This window comes from Prionailurus bengalensis, chromosome D2, assembly GCF_016509475.1.
Source record: "Prionailurus bengalensis isolate Pbe53 chromosome D2, Fcat_Pben_1.1_paternal_pri, whole genome shotgun sequence".
Lineage (NCBI taxonomy): Eukaryota > Metazoa > Chordata > Mammalia > Carnivora > Felidae > Prionailurus > Prionailurus bengalensis.
In genome coordinates, this window is record NC_057351.1 from 70408355 (window position 1) to 70433224 (window position 24870).

The 24870-nt window shown below is 39.7% G+C and overlaps 1 protein-coding gene across 2 annotated transcripts; it reads right to left on the reverse strand.

The window, feature by feature from the left end:
- Positions 1-896: 896 nt before the first annotated feature.
- DCLRE1A (DNA cross-link repair 1A) lies at positions 897-24638 on the reverse strand. 2 transcript variants are annotated; one of them, XM_043597600.1, is made up of 10 exons: positions 24460-24638; positions 22780-23888; positions 18634-20319; positions 16972-17105; positions 15128-15246; positions 11613-11753; positions 9671-9816; positions 8726-8880; positions 2938-3079; positions 897-1499 (listed from the first exon to the last, which is right to left on the reverse strand). In XM_043597600.1, the coding sequence occupies exons 2-10, from the start codon at positions 23243-23245 to the stop codon at positions 1339-1341; spliced, it is 3150 nt and encodes a 1049-aa protein (XP_043453535.1). In that variant the 5' UTR covers positions 23246-23888; positions 24460-24638; the 3' UTR covers positions 897-1338. The 2 variants fall into 2 exon arrangements, with proteins under 2 accessions (XP_043453535.1, XP_043453534.1); XM_043597599.1 differs by lacking the exon at positions 24460-24638 and adding an exon at positions 24226-24407.
- Positions 24639-24870: the final 232 nt, after the last annotated feature.

Sequence of the window (24870 nt, forward strand, 5' to 3'; positions counted from 1 at the left end):
AAATATTTTAAATGTGTAATTGAAGTCAACTGAGAACATTAAACTGGATTTATTACCACTGTGCCCCTAAAAGCTTTTCCTCCCTTAAATGTGATCTGTATAATCCTTACCTCCAAAGCAATGTAAAACCCAAGCTTGTGAAAATAAAGTTCGTGGAGAACACTATCCTTCTGGTGACTGAAATCATTACTGGAAATAATTTTCCATGAAAACCTTTATTAAGAAATCCCCCGGGGCGCCTGGGTGGCTCAGTTGGTTAAGCATCCCGACTTCAGATCAGGTCATGATCTCATGGTTCGTGGGTTTGAGCCTCGCGTCGGGCTCTGTGCTGACAGCTGGGAGCCTGGAGCCTGCTTCAGTTTCTGTGTCCCTCTCTTTCTCTACCCCTCCCCCACATGTGTTATGTCCCTTTCTCTCAAAAATAAATAAACGTTAAAAAAAATTTTTTTTAAATCTCCCAAATAATTTCACTGCTAGAGGTAATGCAAGAATACACATACACACACATGCATGTGTTCATTATACTTGCCGTTTTCTTATTGTTAAAACATTTTTAACCCCAAAACATTTTTAACATGAATTGGCCTGCCCCAAATTTTCATATTGGATCAACTACTTAGTCTGTGTTGGACAGATCAGGATTCATAAATAAATTATATAATGTCATTTAAAAAAAAACCAAAACGCTGCAATCTGAATTTCTAGTAATCTAATGTCTTTAGTAAATAGTTCGGATAAACATCTATTCATGCATTCTTTTCGCCACCCTTTATTGGGTGACTACCTAGGCTCTTTGGATCATCTTCTTTAGTCACATGGTGAATTATTTTCATTGAAATTTTACAAAATTGTATGAATATCACAGTTACAAATCCTAAAAACCAAAAGACACCATGGCAAATTTAAGATTTTTTATTTAAGTATACATACCACATAAAAGTTATCTCATAAAAATATGCTCCATATTAAATAATTTTAAAAATACAAAATGACAGGTATATAATGCTTTCGATCTCATTTATCCATTATCATCATGAATCCTTTGGTCCCTCAGGCTGCCTTTGTTGCCTCTCCTGAGGCTGGATGCAGCAGGATGTACCTGCTTCGGTGGGAGGAGCAAGAATCAAGGGTACTTGGGAGACCAGTCTCCATCATTACTGAGGATGCAGAGACACTCGGCACCATGAACGTGCTATTCAAATGTAAATGAGGAAACAATTTATCTGAGCAGCCTTCACGAAGCCTTTCGTATAAAGTGTGTTGCATATCACTTAAGATTTAACTAGTAATGAGCTCTACGGAAGTTACCTAACTAGTTCTGAGTCCTTTCAGGTAACATCAATATCCAGCTTCCAATTTCCACTCTTTAAAATATTTCTCCATTGTGCTCCTAGACTTCAAAGTGCCAACATTCACGGTAGGTATGATTTTCTGGGGCTTCAGCCACTGAACAAAACGTTTCATTTCTAGGTAGCTGCTGTGTTCACTATAAGGGATTCCTGCAACACAAAAGAAAAGGTATCGCCTATGAAAAATCAAATTACTAAAACAAAACCCCACACAAGCTCAAAATAAAAAGGTAAAGCAATCCACAGTATTTTTGTCAGAAACTCCTTGGTGCCTTATTACTGATAAAAAAATTGTTAATAACTTTTATGGAGAATAAAGATTAAAATGATACAGGAACTTTGAACATTAAAAAATTCTATTGCATTTCTATGTAGACTTTTTTTCTTTTTTTTTAAAGTAGGAAGGGGAAGAAAGGGTCAGTTTTTTTAATGTTTATTTATTTATTTTTGAGAGAGACAGAGAATGCGAGCAGGGGAGGAACAGAGAGAGGGAGACATAGAATCTGAAGCAGGCTCTAAGCTCTGAGCTGTCAGCACAGAGCCCCACATGGGGCTCGAACTCACAAACCGTGAGATCGTGACCTGAACTGAAATCAGATGCTTAACCGACTGAGCCACCCAGGTGCCCCTCTATGTAGACTCTTAATATGTACCTCTCTAGATTCTTATTTTTAATTAGGTTTTCTTTTAAAATAATTCTTCTCCTTGTTTCCGATTCTGTGTCTCCCTCTCTCTCTGCCCCTCCCCCGTTCATGCTCTGTCTCTCTCTGTCCCAAAAATAAATAAACGTTGAAAAAAAAATTTAAAAAAAAAATAAAATAAAATAATTCTTCTCCTTAAACACTTCATTCAGCCACGTGTTTCAGGAAAATCCCGGAAAAAAATGAATAAAATTTGAAAAGTGTCAAGCAAGAAGTCTCTTGGTTTCCGGAGCAAGTAAGCAGATTCCAGCCACCCAAGCTTCTCACACATGAAAAATAAGCAACAAAATAAAAATGGAATCTTAAAAACCCTTTTATCTTTACTGAAGATGAAGAACCACAGAGAAAGGGAGGGAGAAAGGGTCCTGCCGTGAGTTAACTAGGGTCTTTCGGGGCTGAAATTAAGTCACTAGGCTAGTGACACAGCAAAAATGTTTCCATCACCCAGTCTTCCAATAAGCGATTTCTGAGGACAACGGTAACGCCCCTCCAAGAAATGGGAGAAGTGAGTCAAATCTGTACCTCTTGCTGTCATGGCGTCTAATCCAGTCTTCCTGCTGACAGCCTGACGATGGCACCTGAATGTCCAGGATATAACTGACTGCCCCCCCCTCCTCCCAAGCAGTTCTACGGTTTCGTCCACACAGCACTGATCAGGCAAACGGAACGATGTGTGTTAGCCAATGCCCATTTAGTTACTCCTGCCACACTCCTTTCTTTCAGTTTACGACGCACTAAAGATACAGCTGTAGAGAACGCAGAGGAATTCGAAACTCGAATGTTAAAGATTCCTTGGTGTCTGTTTTTCTCGGATCTTATTTTCACAGCTCTTTTTAAAAATGTAATAACAGACGTTAAAAGTGAAAAAAAAAATGTAATAACTATACCGTATATTGAAATGTTTCCTTTGGTCTGGGGAATAATGTCTGCTATACCAGTTAACTTGTTAGAATGTGTCCATCCTGTAGGTCGAAAAGCCAAAATCTGATCATATTTTCCACCGAACTTCTTCAAATGACTCTGTAAAGCCTGTTAAATAAAAATAGGATACTTATTTAATGGTCCGTGAAGGTGGGTTATGCGGAAGAAAACAGAATGATCACGCTGGCATAATCTCAGCGAGCTGGCACCTGGTGAACATTAATTTGCAATAACCTAGAGCCATACTTCCAAAAAAAAAAAAAAAGTCAAAATCACTGAAAAAAAAAAAAAAAAACCAAAACCCTTTTCCCCTTATCTAAAGTTAAACAAGCTTAAGTCCAGTCTGAAAATAAGATGAGGCACATTTAAACATAAGAATTATGTATTTAAAGATGACCTACCAGCTACCAAAAAAAAGAATGGAAAAAAACAAAAAACAAACTCCAAGTCCTACTACTATGAGGATACTGAATACATGGCTAGGATGTTAGGGATAATAATAGTATGTAAGAGTATCCCTGTTAGAGATACTAATACTGACACGGGTAAACAGAGAGCCAAACGTATCCACGTGCATATGTCCAACGGAGGACCGATGGATGGATAGAAAGCGGAAGCAATGCTTCAGACTCAACACGCACGCTTCCAAGACACGCACTGGCACTCTTCTTGGGGGCTCACTCCTTTTCACTCTTCAAACACGAACTAGAATACTTTCAACACTTTTCATGCTGCTACCATTGGAAGTACTGGGCTTCCCTAAGAAATCTTGAGCAGAATTTTCCAAACTAAAGTCATCATAAGTGCTGACATTTGATGAAATGTGACAGTGACCCAGGTTCAATCTTTGAAAGATGAGAAAAATCCAAATAAAAAGAGTCACGGGACAAGAGATACCAAAAGTCTAATACTTTTGGTCGTAAGACAAAACCCACGGTGTCAAGGGCTTAGTGTAAATTTATAATAAAATTCTAGTTTTATGTAAAATAATAAAAAATCTAAACTGCACATGGTGTCATCTTGGATTTCTGAAGCTCTTTTCTTTCTTAAGCATACATGCTCTGAACTGTTTAAGTATTATAAAAGATGCTGGTAGAAAGTTCTGAAGAAAACAAAGACCAATCCATTCATCCATCTACTTAGTCCCTCATCTAATAAACATCTGCTCCAGTATTAGGCCATGTCATGGGGTCAGAGTGCTGGGTAAGACACACAGCCTTCACGTTCTGGAAACTTATAGCCCGGCAGGGAGATGGTCAATAAAAGTGTGGATCTTTTTTAGAAATGGAAACCATAGGCCCTGTCTTAACTTTTTCTACTTCTGATCATGTATGACACCATCAATAACTGGAAGCCTTACAGATTGATCTTTTCACAAAGGATTCATTTAAATTTTTTTTTAAAGAAACAGTTGTCTTTTCTTTTTTTAAAATTTATTATTTTGAGAGAAAGAGAGAGAAAACATGGACAGGGAAGGGCAGAGAGAGGGACACAGAATCCAAGGCAGGTTCTGCAAGCACAGAGCCCGATGTGGGGTTCGAACCCATGAGATCATGACTTGAGCTGAAACCAAGAGTTAGATGCTCAACTGAACCACCCAGGTGCCCCTTTAAATTTTTTGTTAATGTTTATTTACTTTCCAGAGAGAGAGAGAGAGAGACTAAGCACAAGTAGGGAAAGGGCAGAGAGAGAGGGAGACACAGAACCGAAAGCAGGCTCCAGGCTCTGATCTGTCAGCACAGAGCCTGACACGGGGCTCGAACCCACAAACCGTGAGATCATGACCTGAGCCAAAGTCAAACGCTTAACTGACTGAGCCACCCAGGCACCCCCACAAAGGACTCCTTTTTTAGAAGAAATTCCTAGAAATGAAATTGTTGAATAAAAAGATTTACCCCACTTTCCACTACTATCCAAGTGGATAAGAGTGCTAATTTCTCTATATCATGGCATAGGAATATTACTTTCTTAAAAAGTATGCCAATTTGGTAGAAGACAAACATATCCTTGTTTTGTTTTGTTTTTTACTTTTATGTTTGATCACTACGTAGAGGCTAAACATTTGACTGTGTTTATCAGACGTTTATATTTCATTGCTGAATTAATAACAATCTTTTGACTTCTCACTTGTATCAATGATTTCTCATTAAATCCCTACCATTAAGCAGTCATATTTCTTACCAATTACTGCCTCTCCACAAAAAAGTTTAGGTTATGGACAGATAGCTAAGTTTTCATTATAATCCCTGCCTCTGCAAACTTTTGGGGGTTTTGTCTTGCTTAGTCTAGATCTAGGTAAGCGTAGTACTATTTGCTTACGTACAAACTCTCTTCCCCCTGTGCTCACAAAGAAAAGGAAATAATACAAAACAAAAGCAATTATATGTATAATATCGTAAAGTGAGAGTCCAGCTCTCAATGTAAGTCATGAAACACATCCATTCCTATTTGCTCTGCAAAAACACTCAGTAGAATTAAGTGAGAATTTCCACTTTTCATGAAACAAACCGAAGTTACCACAAAAACATCATCAACCCGCGCCACAAACAAAAACCGAGGATACTATCGTCCAAGCCAAACATACAGGAAAGACTGCCAACAGCCACTAGTCATTCATTAGCCGAAACTGAAGAACTACTACCATCTTAGGAATTTTATCAACAATGATCTGGGGCGCCTGGGTGGCTCAGTTGGTTCAGGATCCGACTCTTGATTTCGGCTCAGGTCACGGTCTCGAGATTTGTGTGTTCGAGCCCCGTGTCGGGCTCCACGCTGACGGTGTGGAGTCGACTTGGGATTCTCTCTCTCCCTCTTCCCTACTCACGCTCTCTCACTCTCGAAATAAAAATAAATAAATAAATAAACTTAAAAAAAAAAAAAAGGAATGATCTAGTCAATATAAGTCTCTGATCCGTGACTTGTGTCTGTTTATTGGTAACTAGTTTGTGATAAAACTGCTTTCACTGTATGCAACCGGAATTGGTTTTCAGTGTGTAATCATCTATAACGTTACTGTTGTAATATTTGATCACAGTCAATCAGGTAACTGGAGGTGGTAATTAACTGTGTACCACATATATGGACTTGGGATACTGAACTAGATAGCATGAATGGTTTTATAGGGTTTCTAGGGCTTTCAAGCCTGCCTAACAAACCCTGAAAATTGTATATTTACCTTTTCACAATCATTAGCTCTGATGCAACAGAACTATTTTTGGCTGGCAAAAAAGTTCGCTTTACTCCCTCTTTCTGTCCCTCCCCGGCTCATACTGACTCTGTCTCTCAAAAATGAATAAGAGTTAAAACAATTTTTTTTTAAATTAAAAAAACTGGCTTGAGGTACAAACTAAAATACAGCCCCATGGTAACCATCAGCTTCCACTCCACCTGTGTTTTGTAGATAAGTAATTTCCAAAAATGTCATCAATAACTTTCATGGAGGAAGGGGAAGGGCTACTGAAGGCAATACCAACAATAGATAACAAATACAGAAAAAGACAATGATTTAAGATATTCTTTTTTTTTCTTGTCTTCAAGACAGACAACTGCTAGCATTTATTTTCCCCAAAGTGCACAGTTCAGTGGCTGTTAGCATATTCATACAGCTTCATGACCATCATCACTATCTAATTCTAGAACATTCTCATCACCCCAAAGAGAGACACTACCCATTAGCAGTCACTCCTCATTCCCTCTCTTTGAAGCCCTGGCAACCACTAATCTAGTTACTGTGTCTAAGGTTTACCTCCTGAGAACATTTCCCATAAATGGAATCACACAATACGTAGCCTTTTGTACCTGACTTCTTTCACGTGGCATCATGTTGTCAAGGCTCATTCACACTGTAGCGTGTACTATTAATTCATTCCTTTTTATAGCTGGATAACATTCCTACTTTATGGATATGGTACATTTTGTCTATCCATTCATCATTTGATGGATATTTGAGTTGTTTCCACTTCTTTGCTATTACGAATAACGTGGCTGTGAACATTTGTGTCGACGTTTTTGTGTGGACCTATGTCTCCAATTCTCTTGGGCATACACCTAAGATTAGCTGGTCATATAGTCACTCCATGTTTAACATTTTCAGAATTATCGAACTGTTTACCAAAGCAGCTGCGCCATTAATCATCTCACGAGCAATAAATAGGGTTCCAGTTTCTCCATATTCTCACTAACAAATGACATCGTCTGTCTCTTTATTATCACTATCCCAGTGAGTGTAAAATGGCAGCTCACTGTGGTTTTGATTTATGGTTTCCTGATGACTAACAATGTTGATCCTCTTTTTTCATGTTTTTTAGGCCATTTGTTTACCTTCTCATTCACTTGGCCATTTATACCTTCTCATTCCCTCCTCAGCCCTCTACCACTTGGCCTCCTCCAATATCGCTTCAAACAGTTCTTGTCACCCAACATGTTCTAATTGCCAAACTGCCGTTCTTTGCTTACGTGACCTCCGTGCAGCACAAGGTACCTTTAAAAACTCTTCCATGAAAAGTTCTACTCCCTCATTTCTACAAAACTCTGACTCTTCCACCCCTGTTATCCTCCTAAATGGGTCATTTGTTCAAAGGGAACAAACTAAGTTAGTAGGAAATAAAACTTTAAGATAAAAATCATAAAAACATGCCATACTGTCCTCAAGATATCAATGTTCGTTTTATGAATAATCAACATCTCATTAACCTCCACACAAATCAGATGACTCCCAAATTTAAAGTACTTTTCCAAAGATGGCTTTAGAGGGACAAAACTCTGACTTGATTATCCCTGAATTTTTTTATGAATTATATACTCAGGAAAATAGACCACAAAAATTTTGCCTTTATCTCATGAACAAAGGAATAGTTATACCAGATACAATTTCCTTATTCCAGGGGCTAGAACTAAAATAACTCATTTTCTTTTTTTTTTAAAGCTATCTCAAAAAGCTCCATAAATGTTATTTCATGAACATCTTAACAAAAGTGAAAATACATTTTGTGTGTGTGTGTGTGTGTGTGTGTACATTATGTTCTGATCTATTTTTAATACACAGTTCTGATGTATTCCATTGCTAGGTGTCCAAATGTTAGTAAATGGAATGAATCTTAGTATAGGAGTAAACCTGACAAATAAGGGCCCCAAATCAGAGTGAGGTCATATCTTCTGTCTCTTAACCTCTGCCTCAGAACTAACACTAGAACACCCTTTTTGAATGCACTCCCGCTGTTGCACTTAATCCTCACAGCCCGTAAATTTCCAACATGTATCAGTATTATAAGGGCTTACAATTAATACAGAATAGACCTTAACACAAGTAAGAACTCTTAGAATTCTCCATTCATTGCTCTACTCACTGGAAAGGAATGGAAGACAATCTTCAAAACATAAGGTGTGAATGATCAGATAGTTGCATACTTTGCTACTTTTGTTTCTTTTATGATAGTTCTCTAGTTCCCAGGACATGTGAATTACTCTATACAGCTGTTCACACGCACACGTGCGCGATGTGAATTACTCTATACAGCTGTTCACACGCACACGTGCGCGCACACACACACACATACACACACACACACACACATACACACACACACACAAAATAAAAGCACTGTAAATTCCACTTCAAAGACCTTCTAGGGCAAAGTTTACTATGACTCCACTCTAATTCCTCCAAGTTAAACTCAAGTAAAATGGGATTCCAGTTTATAATCATTGCATTACCTTTTCTAGTTCATGCTAAAAAGACATCTCATGAATGCTTACCTTAAAGTTAATTTGCATCATTGGGAGAAGGTGAACCAGTGAATTGCACATATCTGTAGTGATGAGGGAATTAAGTTCTGGGATGTTGAGGCACTGTAAGGTTTTATATTTTTCTTGGGACATGCCCACTTTTGAACCTAAAACGTCAGCGATGGCTATAGGCAAAGGAAAAGGTTGAAAATAGTAAAATCACAGCTTATAAAAAAAAAATTAAGTTACAACTTAATCAAAATTTAAAATAAGAACTCCCCCCCCCCAAAAAAAAATTCAAAACGTTCACACTTTTAATATTTCAAAAACACTGAGTACTTTTGTTGGTTAACTATATGAAGTAAGAACTGTGAGAAATCCAAAGAACTTATTTTTAAGACCTAGTATTTAAAAATCGCAAAAGATGTATAGACAGGGGTAGAGGAAAGGAAGGAACCAAAGTTGGAGGAGTTAAAACTCTGGCTTTATCACTTCATATCTTAATGTTTGCCACGATGCGACCATAATCAGGAAGAAATGCCAAGTATTTTGTAAAATAGTCTAATGCCATCTGGACAAGCTACAATTGCATATCCAGAAATCATTTATGTACAAAAATTAAAACTGTTCTCTAAAGTAATTAATTGATGGTTATCCTCAAAGAATGCGGAGACACAGTTACGCATTAGTAAATTTTCCAAGTTCACCGAAATACTAACGTAGCACAGACATTTGCTCTAGAAACACTGTATAGACGCATAGGCAATGGCACACGCACTTACCAGGCATTTCCATTAAGTTAAGCCTTTCAAAGTTTAAAGGAACCCAACTCTATCAATTTTTCTTCAAAGGTAATATTGCACCATTTCAGGAAAGAAGTATCAAGTGCAAGCATCCAGACTGAAAGGGCTTTATGCAAAAGAGAATCTGATCTTTATAATATATTAATGTAAATTAGATACAGCCACCACCCACCTAGGAAGACTTTCTCTTTTCCAATAGAATAGGTGCCACAGACAACAAGAACACGTGGGTTTAGAGTTACTGCCTCAAAGGCAGTGTTGATGGCAAACTGGATAACCTCTTGCTGCGACGGGAAGGAGTATTCTGGGCTGCAGTATCTGTAATATGTTAAAAACGGTACTTATTAAATGAGCAACAAGAAAGCCATAGCATTAGGCTGGACGTTGTTCTAGAAAACAAGCTTTAGCAAGCGTACGTATAGCAACAGTATGATGTATTAACACCACTCTGGTTATGGACTGCCTACGGTTAAAATATTTGTGACAGGCCAGGGGTAATTTCTGATGGAATTCTGCATCTTCAATGTATCTTTTTCATATTTCTTTTATCACCCTCATATAAAGAAACTGCCCCTTTTTCTTAAAGGACTGTTCTAGCCGGCCAGCTACTTTAGCTGTGAATTACAAACCTCAGCAGCTTTTTTGTTTTAACCCCAATCACTATCAAAGAAAATACTAGTGACAGGGATTATCTCTGACCTAAAGAATTCCGATTTCGTTTAAAAATTAAAATGATGTGGGGCGCCTGGGTGGCTCAGCCGGTTAAGCGTCCGACTTCAGCTCAGGTCATGATCTCGCGATTTGTGAGTTCGAGCCCTGCATCGGGCTCTGTGCTGACAGCTCAGAGCCTGGAGCTTGCTTCGGACTCTGTGTTTCTCCCTCTCTCCGCCCCTCCCATGCTAGTGCTCTGTTTCTCTGTCTCTCAATAATAAATAAACATTAGAAAAAAATATCTTTAAATAAATAAATAAGTGATGAAATCAAATTTGAATGTACTGAAGTAGCTTTAAATCAAACAGTGAACATTCACATGGTTATCTGCTCTTCTGAGGAGGTACAGAAATATGGACAATATTACAGGAATACTACAGATCCAGTTGGAGTCTACCTTAATAGAATAACACCAAATGGAAAATTAACCCTAAGACTACTAGCTACCTGTCTCCACTTGGGATGAAAATCAAGCATTTTTTTTTTTACTTAAAAAACGTCACAAAGTAAAAATATCAAAGAAACATATTTTTCCCCATTTTCAAAATTGTTTTTGCTGGTCAGCCATAATAATAGAGAAGACACTTAGGTCTTTTCTCTGATAAAAAACCCACAAAGAAATTCAGAATTCTATGTTGAGCAAAACTAAGTAACAAAAAAAAGGTGTTTTGGGTTTTTTTTTTTTTTACTTATTATTTTCTTCATTTACCTAGTATTTAAAGTACATATTAAAAAATGGAAAAATTAGCTATAGTGTTAGAAAACTGGATGTGGAAAGGCCATTTTTTTATTAAAATATGCCATCCAAACTCACTTCTTAAAACAGGTTGAAATAGTTGGTATAATTAAATTCTAACAAAATGATGACGTATTTTAATATATAATAAAAAAATGGCTGGTGCCATTATGTTTATATAACATGTAGGAATTCAAAGTTGTCACTTAAAAATTACACTTGGAGAAACGAACAAAGAATTTTGAATATTCTGAAGCAGAATTGCATTTTGGCTTCTGTTTCTTCTCCACAATTACACTTAATAGTTACACAAGTACTTGGAAAAAATAACTTAAAAGGGTGTTTCCTAAAGTTCCGCCCCCCCCCCCCCCCCCCCCGCGTTTTTCCTTCCTTGTTTCAGTAACAGGATTCTCACAGAAACCACATTTTCAAAAGGAAATTACAAAAAAGAAAAAACTGAGTCGTAGCTGGTTAGGACTATGTCCTCTCAAATTTGTTCTTAAGCAAGTATGTAGTTTTTCAAACAGCATTTCTCTAATAGTCTTAAGATGGTAATTGGTAATCAGCCATCATTTTGATTACCTAAGCACCTGTGCACATTATTCATGATCTACAGGGCAAATATTGTCAGCGGGAAAAGGAAGCATACAAACAAAGCCTCTCTTACGTCGTATCTAAGTAAAGCGTGTGGACTTTCTGGCCTGCGAGAAGAGAACGTTCCATGGTGGGGTGTGCTCGGAAGTCTCCGGTGTGTAACAGGACTTTACCATTAGGAAGATAGAACAGGATCATGACAGCACCTGGACAGCTGAACACAAAGGAATATTCTTAACACGCGCAAGGAAGCCAAAGGAAGAGAACTTATTCAGTTTCAGGAGGTGAAGACACTCTAGGAGCTGATGGCAGGACACAGCACTGCATACAGAGAGGAAATGGAGCATTTTTACTTTAGAAAGTTTATTTACATCATAAAAAAAAAAAAATCCAGGCGCAGGAAAGGATTAATTCAACAGGCCAGGTTTGTTCAAACTCCACACTTCCCCACCTAAAACGTGTCTTTAGAACTAGTCCTTGGCCGGCCCTTGAGAGAGGAGTTCTGAGCCCTTGGAATCTTCCGCCCCGTAAGAGTGCTTGGTGCGCCTGACGCCTGGGGCCACGTGTTACTCACTTGATGTGAGAGTTTATGCTAATGGAGTTTCCTATGATGAATATCTGGTTTTGCTCTCTGGGCCCTGGAGTCTGAGTAGCTAAGGCAAGTCACGTGGGTGCTGCACGTGCACATGACTGACGTCCCCGCTGGACTCAAGGCTCCATGAGCTTCCCAGCTTGGCCAGGCTTTGCATGTGTGGTGACACATGGCTGCTGGGAGAACTAAGTGCATCTGTGCCACTCATTAGAAGGGTACCTGGAAACCCGGGCCTGGTTTCTCCTGGACTTTGCCCCCATTTGCCTTTTCCCTTTGCTGATTTTAATCTGAATCCTTTCGCTGTCACCATGAGTAGGACAACTTTTCTGAGTCCCCTGGGTCTTCCTAGGGAACCACTGGGCCTCACGGTAGACTTGGGGACTCTCTACCATATTGGGGCTTGGAAATTACTGCCAAAACACGGGAAACTTTAATTTTGCATTTTAGGAAAAAATATGACATAATTACTCTTGTAATTAAAAATTACCCCTTAGCTTCCTGCCCCCAAACTTCAGATGAATGACTGAAGTGGGAAAGAAATAATACCAACGTTACCAATAATAATGATACCAAGACTGGGGAAGAAATACCAATATACACAACATCTTTCAGAAAATAGAGGAGGAGGGAATATTTCATGAGGCCAGCATTACCCTAATGTCAAAACCAGACAAAAGCATTATTAAAAAAACCAAAAAACTACAGACCAACATCCATTATGAAAACCAGATAACAGAAGTCTTTAACAAAATATCTGGCATATGAAATCCAGCAATATATATTTTTAAAAGGATAATCCATGAAGATTAAGTGGGGTTTATCCCAGCAATGCAAGGCTGGTTTAACATTCAGAAAACCCATCATGATTATTTACCCTGTTAACATTTATAAAGGAGAAAAGTTATATGATATTCTCAGTAGGCGAAGGAACATGTGACAAAATTCAATATCCATTCATGATTACAAACTCTGTAGACCAGGAAGAGAGGGCATCTTCCTCAACCTAATAAAAGGCATTTATGAAAAACCCATTGCCAACATCAAGCTTAATGAGAAAGGCTGAAAGCTTTCTTCTTAGGGTCAGGACCAAGGCAGTATCTCTGCTCTCACCACTGAGAGGTTGAGCCAGGACCAAAAACAAGAGGGGAAAAAAAGCACTCTGAATGGAAAGAAGTAAAACAAAACTGTCTATACTTACGGATGACATGATCATACACGTAGAAGATTTCTAAGACATCTATAAAAAACCTACTACAACTACTGTGCAAGTTTAGCAAGGTCTCAGGATATAAGGTCAATAAACAAAAATCAGCTGTCCATCAAGAGGTGAATAAAGATATTGTAGTGTGCCCATACAACTGATACTATTCAGCAGTAACAAGGAACAAACCACTGATATACACATCAGCTTGGATGAATCTCAAAAACATGGACAGAAGCTGGATGCAAAAGAGTAGATACTATGCGATTTCATTTAGCTGAATCCCTAGGATTCAGGAAATGAACCACAAACCTAATCCATGGTGATAGGAAACAGATCAATGGTTCCCTGGGCCAGAGTCAGCACGGGATTGACTGGGAAGGAGCATAAGGAAACCTTTTGGGGTGGGGAAAATTTCCGATATAATTTTTTACTATGGTGGGAATTACATGGGTGTGTATGTTTGTCAAAATTCAGCAAACACTTAAAATGGGTCGATTTTATTTATGTAAATTATGCCTAATAAAGTTGGCTTAAAAAATATCAGAACTTGAGTTGTCATAATTGGTGATTAAAAAAAGAAACAGAAGTTAGCAGACAGAAAGTTACAGGCAACCTGAAGACAGAGCATGGGTCTGGATTTCTGGAGACCTAGTCTTAATTTTAATTCTCTACACATCTGTGATCTCTAAGGTACACAAGGCTAAAATTGTATGAAAAGTAGGAAGAAGTGCAGTTGAGAATTACACTTTGGCAATATGATACTGACAGTGCTTTACATTTAAAAAGAAAAAAAAAGGGGCGCCTGGGTGGCGCAGTCGGTTAAGCATCCGACTTCAGCCAGGTCATGATCTCGCGGTCCGTGAGTTCGAGCCCCGCGTCGGGCTCTGGGCTCATGGCTCAGAGCCTGGAGCCTGTTTCCGATGCTGTGTCTCCCTCTCTCTCTGCCCCTCCCCCGTTCATGCTCTGTCTCTCTCTGTCCCAAAAATAAATAAACGTTGAAAAAAAAATTTTTAAAAGAAAAAAAAAGAGGGAAAAAGGGAAACCATTTTCAAGAAAAAAAAATTCCAAGACTTTAGTATTAAAAGCTTGAAGAATTTCTTAAAAGGAAACAAAAATCCGCTGGTATCTGAATGGAGTACAATCTGTTAACTTATATAAGTGGTATTAAAGAAAATGGCCAACACTAAAAAAAATAAAGAAAATGGCAGGGGCACCTCGGTGGCTCAGTCGGTTAGGTTTCTGACTTTGGCTCAGGTAGTGATCTCGTGGTTTGTGAGTTCGAGCCCCGCATCCGGCTCGGTACTGCCAGCTCGGAGCCTGGAGCCTGCTTCCAATTCTGTGTTTCCCTCTCTCTGCCCCTCCCATGCTCATGCTGTCTCTCTGTCTCTCAATAACAAACAAAATTATTTTTTTTTAACAAGAAAAAAGAAAATGGCAAAAGGTTATGTCTTCAAAACAGCGACACGTTAAAATGTTTTTTTTTTTTTTTAAATAAGAGGGATGTCGTATGTTAAACATAGTAATTTAAACTGCATCAAAATGGGTTAGATAATATTTAAAGGATCCCATTATATTTAATCACTGATTCTGTAATCGGGCACATTTTTTTTTTTCAAAAGGAGAAACACATGTGAGAGTTTTTAAAAATTTTTAAAAATTAGGAATTTTTTAAAATAGGAATTTTTTTAAATATAGGAATAATGGTTTCAATAAGACAGTTCTTAAATAGATAAACTTATTTTTGTTAATATTTTAAAAAATAGGCCAGCCTTAATACAACTTTAATACTTACTGGTTGGCATCAAGCAAAATGACTTTTACACCATTTACTATACATTCAGTGTCCATTGGTAGTGGATGGACATATTGCTTTTGCATGTGAAGTTTGCTCTTCAACAAATTGCCGGTTATCTGCAAAACAGAACGCACTTGTTGCTGATACAGCGAAACACTAAGTCTCCTATTTCAGATCTAGTTTAGAACCAAGCATCTTAGTCTACCTGTTCTCCCACTGATATTCATGGAAATCCTCTCGAATACCAGAAAAAAAAAACTTCCTAAAATGACTGTCGCAATTCTGCTTAAACACTGTCGCTGGCTCTCCCTATCTATGCAAAGTCCCTCATCTCCAGATGACAACCAAAACCCCGCATGAGCCGGCCCCTGCTCATTTCTGCGGGTTTATCTTCTGTTATTCCCTATCTCATGGTTAGCCATTCTGAATTATCCGAAGTGCCTGGGATGGGTCGATTTCTAAGGGGTGTGTGCGCTTATACAAACTCTACTCTCTACCTAGAATGTCCTCTCCTCTCTCTTCCACCTGGTTCTGGAATCGGACAGACCTGTGTTCAAATTCTGGCTCTGCCATCATTAGCTCTATGACTTGGGGCATGTTATTTAACCCCTTTCCCAGCCTCAGTTGCCTCATTAATAAAGAGGTTAGGGGCACACAGGTGGCTCAGTTGGTTCAGTGTCCGACTTTGGCTCAGGACATGACCTCACACTTCCTAAGTTTGAGCTCCATGTCGGGCTCACTGCTGTCAGCGCAGAGCCTGCTTCAGATCCTCTGTCCCTCTCTCTCTCTGCCCCACCCCCACTCACGTTCTCTCTTTCTAAAATAAATTTTTAAAAAATTAAAAAAAAAAGAGGTGAATTCAAGAATTCAAGAATGCTTGAGGATTAAATCAAATTCTAGCCAAATCCCTTAGTAGTAGGCATTAAAATAGTCATTTCTTTTCTATTTTTTTTAGAGAGAGAGAGAAAGAGAATACACAAACAGAAGGAGAGAGAATCTTAAACAGTCTCCATGCCCTGCGCGAAGCCTGACACCGGGCTCGATCTCACAACCCTGAGATTATGATTTGAACTGAAATCAGGAGTCCGATGCTTAGCCGACTGAGCCACCCAGGCACCCTTAAAATAGTCACCTTTTAATAATTAATTCAAGGTATCTCTTTCACCAGGAAACTTTCTCTGACCTTGGCCTAGGACAGTGTAAAGCACTTTCTCCTACTTGCTGGCATTCTGCTCAGTTTTCTAGCACAATACCAACCCCATCACCATGTACTTGGAAAAGTATCACCTGAAGGCTGTGAGTGCCTTGAAGTTAGGTATTTTGCCTTGAATGTCTTTTAAGGTACTCAATAGATGTTTACTGGATGAAACTTAGGCGTTTTAGTGCACCATGAAGTGCATGAAGTAGTTTACGGTTTCCATATAATAAAGCATTAAAAAAAATCCTAGGGGCGCCTGGGTGACTCAGTTAGTTGAATGTCCGACTTCAGCTCGGGTCATGATCTCACAGTCTGTGAGTTCGAGCCCTGCGTCGGGCTCTGTGCTGACAGCTCAGAGCCTGGAGCCTGCTTCGGATTCTGTGTCTCCCTCTCTCTCTGCCCCTCCCCGACTCATGCTCTGTCTCTGTCTCAGAAATAAACAAACGTAAAAGAAAATTTTTTTTTTAATCCTATTGTAACTATTGACAATAGCTCATTTAATTTTAGAATCTTAATGTGGAATCTATTTTCTCATAGCTTTTCTAGTAGGATGACAGATCTTACAACGTTACTCTTTTTCAACCACACTGCTTAGAAATTCGCTGCATTCCATACATTTAGAGTTTAGAATACTGAAACTTACCTCACTACAATAAACTGGAAATGTGAAGTTTTTAGACAATCCAGCGTAATGATCAGAATGAAAATGTGTGAGAAAATAGGCTGTGCAACCTTCCACCAGTCCGTACTGGAAGGCATCAACTGTAAAGCCAGTCCCTGTCACAGAAAGAGCACACAGCTGCTTGAGTGATAGCTAACGGGGTGGAAGATGCTCAGTTCGAATGTAAACAGATCCTACCGTCTATACATCTCGATTCCAACTGAGCTTTATACCCTAAAACCTTATTCCACATAAATGCAGCAAAATCGGATACTAGAAATGAAAAGAAGTCTTGTGAGTTTCTAGTAAATATCCCACTATTGCCTTTGCTTTTTCAATGAATAACTGTACCAAAAGAAATTAAAATGCTAAGCTACAAACCAATTACTTCTTTGTTTTCCTGACTTAAATCCTTCACTTCTACAAAACAGCAAAAGGAAAATGCTATATTTCTTCTTATTTTATTCTATTTTGGCAATGCACACTGGGGGCAGACATGGTTGAAGGCCCAAGTAATCTTACAAATTACAGCGGCTGAGGGTCTCCAAAGGGTCACAGTACGATAACAGATGAACAGCATATGCAGTATTCGAATTTCACGGTGCGGGATGGGAGGAAGTAAGAAAACAAATTCTGGGGTGCCTGCTGGCTCCGTCAGCAGAGCACGCAACTCTTGATCTCGAGGTTGTGAGTTCGAGCCCCACAATGGGTATAGAGATTACTTAAAAATAAAATCTTTTTAAAAAAATGCCCAAAAAAGGCTACCTAGAGGAGTTATAAGAAAAAAAAAAATGGTTGAGGTGTTCTGAAAAATGTTCATGAAAGAAACAGCCAAGGGTGTGGATTGTGATGAGACAGTAAACAGGCATATTTCACAATCCCACTGAGGCTTATCCACACACAGCATACCAGTCTCTGGCTCACTTAAAATACAGAAAACTCATCACAGGAATCATTAACAACAAAACTGGAGCTCTGATGTACATAAATGCTATTCCCTACATAAACATTTTGGATTCTAGATCGGGAATATCAAAGCACTTTAAAAAGTCTTTCTGAAACCGGGTATATTTTGGCAGCTTTATATTCTCTTCAGAAGAAGAGTTACTGGTTTCTTCAATAATAAAATTCATTTTACTATGCATTTTTGTAATTCACTTATGAAGGCACTGGGAATTATAAAATATGAAAAGGCTGAGAAACTAAGTTATGATGTGCATTAAAACTATTTGACATTTATTATGACCTATGCAATTTGTTAGTTTTCCTTCTTTGAAGCTATTTAGCACTCAGTATTTCTCTTAAGGGCATAGGGACTGTTTTTATTATAACTACTTACAGAGAGCCTTTCCTCCTTCCATATTAAGCTGACCTTTACTCAACTGTGTCAAATCTGTAATATCTACCTACTAGTATAGGATCTCGTACACAGAACATATTTAGTAAAAGTTTGCTGCATTGAATAGGGCAAAAACATTCAAATAGGCCAAAAAAAAATCTGTTACAGGTCAATGAATTATAAAAAACAAAGGAAATACATATAAAAGTTGTTTTATACAAACACAGACACATAACATGGGGAATGAACATGAAATTTTAAGTTGATTCTTTGTAGGTATATTAAACATTGGCATTTCGACTTACCAGGTATTTTCTTATAGAATGGGCATGTCTTTTTTCTTAATTGTCCTGCATTAGATGACTCTGGGATGTTTGTGTTCCCTCTCTGCAGCCTGCCACAAGCTGATTTTACGAAGACTTTGTCTTTCCTTAAATTGAGGGATTCGGATTCTGTCCTATCAATAAGGCGATGTGACCTCTTCTGATGTGCTCCTGCCTGTAGTGAATCTGACTTTCTCAGTCGCTTTCTTTGATGCTGTGACCTCTCACTGGAAAATCCCACAGAGGGCTGAGTCTCACTTAAATTCTTTGCATCAAATTCTAAATCACTTGATGATTTTTCTGCTTTCCTCTTGCGCTGCCGGGACCTCTTTTCCTTAGGACTTACAGCTGGATTGAAGTTCAGCCCTTCGACTGCACTTGCCTCCAGCAATTTCTCTTCTTTTCTTTTGGGTGGCAGACCAAAATAAACACCTATATCCGTTTGTCTCATTACCTTGGAAGAAGACTGTGTCGCAGGACAGCTTGGACCAGATGGCGGTATTTTCAGAGACTCGGCCGCAGTAGACGCACTAGATTTCTCTGTATTTGGAATTGTAACTTTACTGCCTTGTACACCACCTAATGCCTTTCCGCAGACACATGTGGAGTTAGTACTGTTCTTAGCACTGAAGTTCCTATTTGATGCTTTCCTAATTTTACTTTGGGTTGGATGGAAAGAAAGATCCCCTTCTCCCCGGCTTCCAAAAGCTTTTGGCATGTCACGATTAAGTGATGGAAGGGAAACCTGATTGCCAACAGCTGATTCTTCAAGTACCTGTTTCTGTTTATTTGCCCGACATTCTGGCTTGCCAGGTTTTGCTGTGACAGCTTGATAACTAGAAAGAAGCCCCTCTGCGAATGCCGATGGCAACGGCACGAAATCATCACCGGTATGTGCCCCATCGTCACGTGAAGTGATGCTCTTATTCTGGAAAAGAGGCCGAGACGAACCGGTGAGCGTGCTGTATTTATACAATACTTCATCGTGTTGATCCTGAGTTAAGGAGCCGTGCACGTGGGGGCCGCGCTCCTGCTGGTCCCTCAGGGAGGAGCCACGGAGTTGGTGAAACAAAGAAGAGCTGGTGTCATCTTCTCCCAGGCTGCCATCTTTAGAGCTTTCTGTAAACAGCAGTTCCTGCTGTGAATCACCTAGCTTTTCATCTATCTCGTCAGTCTCTTCATCACTTTGAAGTGGAGAGTAAGAGATTTCGTAGCTGCAAAAGTCATTTTCTGGCAGTGGCGAGAGTGCGCGTTCTGAGTTGTTTTGGCTGTCTAATTCTTCAGCGAGAGGCAAACCAACTCCTACTGGTTTGTCATTATTAACACATCCTGCAAGTCGTGGGGTGGATTGGGATGTTTGGAGATTTGTCAAAGAAGATATCTTGGTATTGGTTTGAGCAGGAGACTGAGATCGCTTTAGACACGGTGTCACTGATGAGGGCGTAGGTGAAACGGTTTTGAAGTTTTCCGTCTGTTTCTGATGCAGAGACCATCTTTCCTCAAGGCTACAGAGGAAGCCTGAATTAGTCTCACCGAAACGACCCCCTGGCCCATGTGGTGAGCTGCCGAGAGGCTGGTTGCTGGCTCTGCTCTGAGCCAGCAGGAGGTGAGTGTATCTCTTGAAATGGGAAGGAATTGTTGAGGTACACACAAGACCATCAGGACACTCTGAAAATTTTAACAAAGAAAAAAAGTAATAGAGGATCAAAACACAGAGTCAACACGTAAGTGAAAAGTCACCAGTCCTACTTGAAGCCTTAGGACCGTGGCTATCTTTATGCAATCAAAAGATCCAGCATAAAATAACAATAATCCAGTATGGTTTTGCAAGGTGCTCGTTATGAGTTTTAAATCAAATACTTCTTAAAGTCTCTTTGCAGATAATCTTTTTTCAAAACAATTTTTAGGGCTAATACCTTCCCCCCCCTTCCCCAAGTAACTCTCATAAATACGAGCTCCTTCAAAATGCAGTTCATGCTTACATGAAGTATTTACAGGTGCTCACTAGTCCAGATTTGCTCGGGCAATAAAGAGTGAAAAAGACTAGGGGTGCCTGGGTGGCGCAGTCGGTTAAGCGTCCGACTTCAGCCAGGTCACGATCTGGCGGTCCGTGAGTTCGAGCCCCGCGTCGGGCTCTGGGCTGATGGTTCAGAGCCTGGAGCCTGTTTCCGATTCTGTGTCTCCCTCTCTCTCTGCCCCTCCCCCGTTCATGCTCTGTCTCTCTCTGTCCCAAAAATAAATAAACGTTGAAGAAAAAAAATTTTTAAAAAGAGTGAAAAAGACTAGTGTGTCTGTCAGAGAACTAAAGTTCTACCCCAATTTTTATCTTATCAAGCAGTATGGATTTGTGACGATTAAAGTACCCAATTAGGGTCCTTTTTTTTTTTTTAATATTCACACTGCATAGGATAACAGTAATAGTCTAATTAGTAATAGCTGTTCATACACTGAATATTTTAGATTCTAAGATTTGAAATTCAATTTGATAAACTGGTTAATAATAAGGCTTTAATAATAATCTGCAAACTACTCCCCATCACGCTATTATGATTGAGAACCATTCCGGAAACCATCTTGGCAAATCCCCTTGTACGTTAATTCCCAGGTTTATAAAAAAATAAAAATAAAAAAAATGACCCCTCTTCCTCTCCAAAAAATGTTACATTAAACTAGAAGACCTCACTGCTTAACTTAAAACCACCCCATCAAAGTATTTGTTACGGAACCGAATTCAATTCCAGAAGAGTCTGTCTGAGGTTAGGCAATGAAAAACCTAAAGAAAAACCTCTTTCAGGTGGTTTCATCCTAAGACATGTCACCCTGAGGTGCTCCCCACGGGAGTCCAACTTCCATTTCTGATTTTCGAGCCACTTAAGAGCAAAAATACTCGCATTTGATGAGGCTTTCGTTTTATAAAAGGAGCTAACGCCAATTTTTTTAAAGTTCTTTTGCATCTTCGTGCAGTACTTTAAAATAACTAGAGGTTAATAATAAAAATGTCTTCTGAATCATACATAACATATAAGCCATACTGAGTAGTATTTTTATTTTGCTGAATTTTAATTCTTTGAGATTTAGAAATCTATATATGGTATATATGATATCTCTGAAATACACAAATCATAACAACCCATTCTTCATATACTCCAAGTAGGACTTCCTACGTTAAACATGACATTATAGATCTTAAAAGATAATAAAAGCATAGCATTACTTCATTTATCATTTGGCACATTTTAAATTAGAATCTTAAAAACCCAAGATTCCTTCCCAGTTCTTCTTTCTGTACAATACCACGACAGATCCAACACAATCACATTTAGAAGACTTGACTATAGGGGCACCTGGGTGGCTCAGTCAGATGAGCATCCCAACTCTTGATTTTGGCTCAGGTCATGCTCTCATGGCTCGTGAGTTCAAGCCCCATGTGGGCTCTGCACTGACAGCCTGCTTGGGATGCTCTCCCTCTCCCTTTCTCTCTGCCTCTCCTCTGCTTGTGTGTGCGCTCTCTCAAAATAAATATATTGAAAGAAAAAAAAAAAGACTTGACTATATGCATAATTCTTTAAATTTCTGTTTCACAAAAGAGAACAAAATGGGCAGTTTAACATTCAAGAGTGCTGCTCTATAGGTGTGCCTGGGCATGCGACTCTGATCTTGGGGTCGTGCATTCAAGCCCCACCGTGGGGCACAGAGATTACTTAAAATAAGTAAAACTCTAAAAAGAATGCTCATCTATAAAAGGTCAGTACCACCTACCTTTTGGGGTCATTGTGAGAGTCAAGTAAGTAAACAGAATTAAAGTACCTAGCACAGTATGTGCTCAATTAACACTGACAAAAAAAAAATAATGGAGATGTTTAGGAACCTTCATCAAATAATAAAATGCATTTCGACTGTTTTCAAGTTTGCAACATTCTCTACAAATATACCATTGACTTATCCTTTTACCCTTAAGAAGGGTTTCTTTGTTTGCTTCTAGGGTTAAGTCATTTATACTTTGATACTTCAGCGCCTCCCCTCCCTTTCAGTTTCCTGCTTGCCTTGCTTGTTCCACTGGACTGATTCCTCTGCCTAATGCAGATCTTTTAGGCTATTTAAAAACTACTACCTTTTTTGCAGTCTTACCTGTTTCAGAGACCGGTGGCGAATCCAAACACTCGAAAACATGCCATCGAGGTGTCTGACCTAGCAATGAGGAAAAAGGCATCTGGCAGTTTGGACAGTATCCATCATAAACTGGACGTATCTTTGGAGATACGTGTTTGTTTTTGCGAGTCCTACAGTGCTTTCCTGGAGTGGCCTCCTGATCTTGGGACTGCTGAATACCATCCTCACAACTAGAATTCTGACTAGAAGCTACAGAAGTCTGACTCTCTGTTTCTCCAAGGCAAATTTCGGGGTCCTTTGTCTTGTCTTTAGCTTCTACCGTTCTTTTTTTATTTCTGTTTCGTTTTGACTGGTATTTTCCATCTGTTGCTTTTTCAACAGATTTTGGAGTATTCTCAGAGCAATTATTTGTATGTACCGGCTTTGGTTTTCTTTTAGATTTGTATTCCCAGATGTCTTCTTCCAAAAAAGCATCCTCTAACATGGCAAAATGATTTTTAAGAAAATTGAGAATCTATTTGTTACAAAATTTTTAAATGGAAAGATTTTGCTCCCCAAAAAAACAAACAAACAAACAAAAAAACCCAAACCCACTAACTCGATGGGAATCTAAAGCTTTGGTAATGGATGTATTGGCAAACGACAAACCTTATACCTGAGAACATATGCTATTCCATTTATACCACAATAAAATTAAGAGAACCTACCACAGGGGTAGCATCCTGCTATTTCATTCAAGTGACTTGGCGTTTCCAAGGACTTGATTCATAAAAATAAGAATCAGTAATACTTTGAAAATTAAACACTAATGGGAAGTATACATTCAACAGCTTAATCTCAGGGTGAGCTTTGTAAAATTGTTATAAAGCTCCTGTCTGTTCCTTTCCAACTGGACAATTGTCCAAATAATTCACAAATGGAACACAGTCCCTGGGCAACAGGCTTAGCAGGTTTTCCAAACATCAAATGGCTACCTCCGCTTGCGAGTACCACCCTAATCACATCATCATCAAAGAGGTGTGTGATTCAGGGGGTAAAAATTGCCCTTATCTGTGACTCTTGGATATTCAGCCACATCAGCTTCCTGGGTCAGTTCAGTATCTTCCTCCAGCTGCAACGGACACACACTGCACAGTGAACAAACAAAATTCAAATATGTGAAATTGTGCTTGCACTGAGGCCACCCACACTCCGAACTCCAGACCGCAGAAGTGGTCTGCCCTAGGGGTGGCCAGCTTTCTCTCCCTCCACCAGCCTCAAAACCCACGTTCATCGGCCTGATGCCTCCCACCTGCTCTACCTTCTCTTTGAACTTAGGAGGCTGCAAGGCCAGTGAGTGGGGCCTATCACCTCCCAGGCAGGGAGAGGGTGAGCTGCTAGCACAGCCGGCTCTATAAAAGCCATCAGAGCCCTCCACTTCTGAAGTCGGAAGCTCGGCCCACCCGGATCCTCGCGGCAGCCCACCTGCCACCCGCACACCCTCGGGAGCAGCTCCAGCTGCGTCCGCTCCGCTAGGCGCCCCCCTCCCGCCCCTCGCTCCGCTCCGCTGACAATCTGTTCACGCTCGCACTTTCAGCACAGCAGGGCGACAAAATACTGTATTTGTGTATAAGCCAAAGCCATTGCCAGTCACTCCCAACTTTAAGAAAATCTCTCCCGCGAGGACATCCTTCCCACCCCCCCCCCCCACCCCGTTACCTCTCGTGTCTTGGCGGGAACAGCGTCCCCTTGCCACTGCTGTGTCGAATCGGCTGACCCCGGTCTAAGGGCGGGACTTCTAAAAAGTTTGTGTCCTTTCAAGTCCTACGGATTTCTTTTATCTTATTTTTGGTCTAACCCCCTCTCATTTCCAAAGTGAAGTGTGTGTGTGCGTGGCGGGGGGAGGGAATGGTTCTCTTAGAGCTTCTGGAACGCTGACCCACAGGCTTTCTCCATGCTGAATCTGGCGCTCCGAATGTCCAGGCTCAGCTGTGCCCAGGGGCTCTGGAAGGGGCGGGGTGGCTTGGGCCGGTGGCTAGATTACGGGCCCGGGAATTGCAACACTTTGTACCTTAGCATCGGAATGCATGATTACGAAAGAAACGGTGTCGTTTGCGTGCAGTGGGGGCT

Bases quoted from the DNA above. Each gene is read 5' to 3' on its own strand.
- DCLRE1A (XM_043597600.1), bottom strand. From the start codon at position 23,245: ATGTTAGAGGATGCTTTTTTGGAAGAAGACATCTGGGAATACAAATCT. The intron at 20,320-22,779 runs GTAAGACTGCAA...TAAAATTTTCAG, and splicing joins GCCACCGGTCTCTGAAACAG to AGTGTCCTGATGGTCTTGTG. The intron at 8,881-9,670 runs GTGGGTGGTGGC...CTTTGCCTATAG, and splicing joins AAAAGAGAAAGTCTTCCTAG to CCATCGCTGACGTTTTAGGT.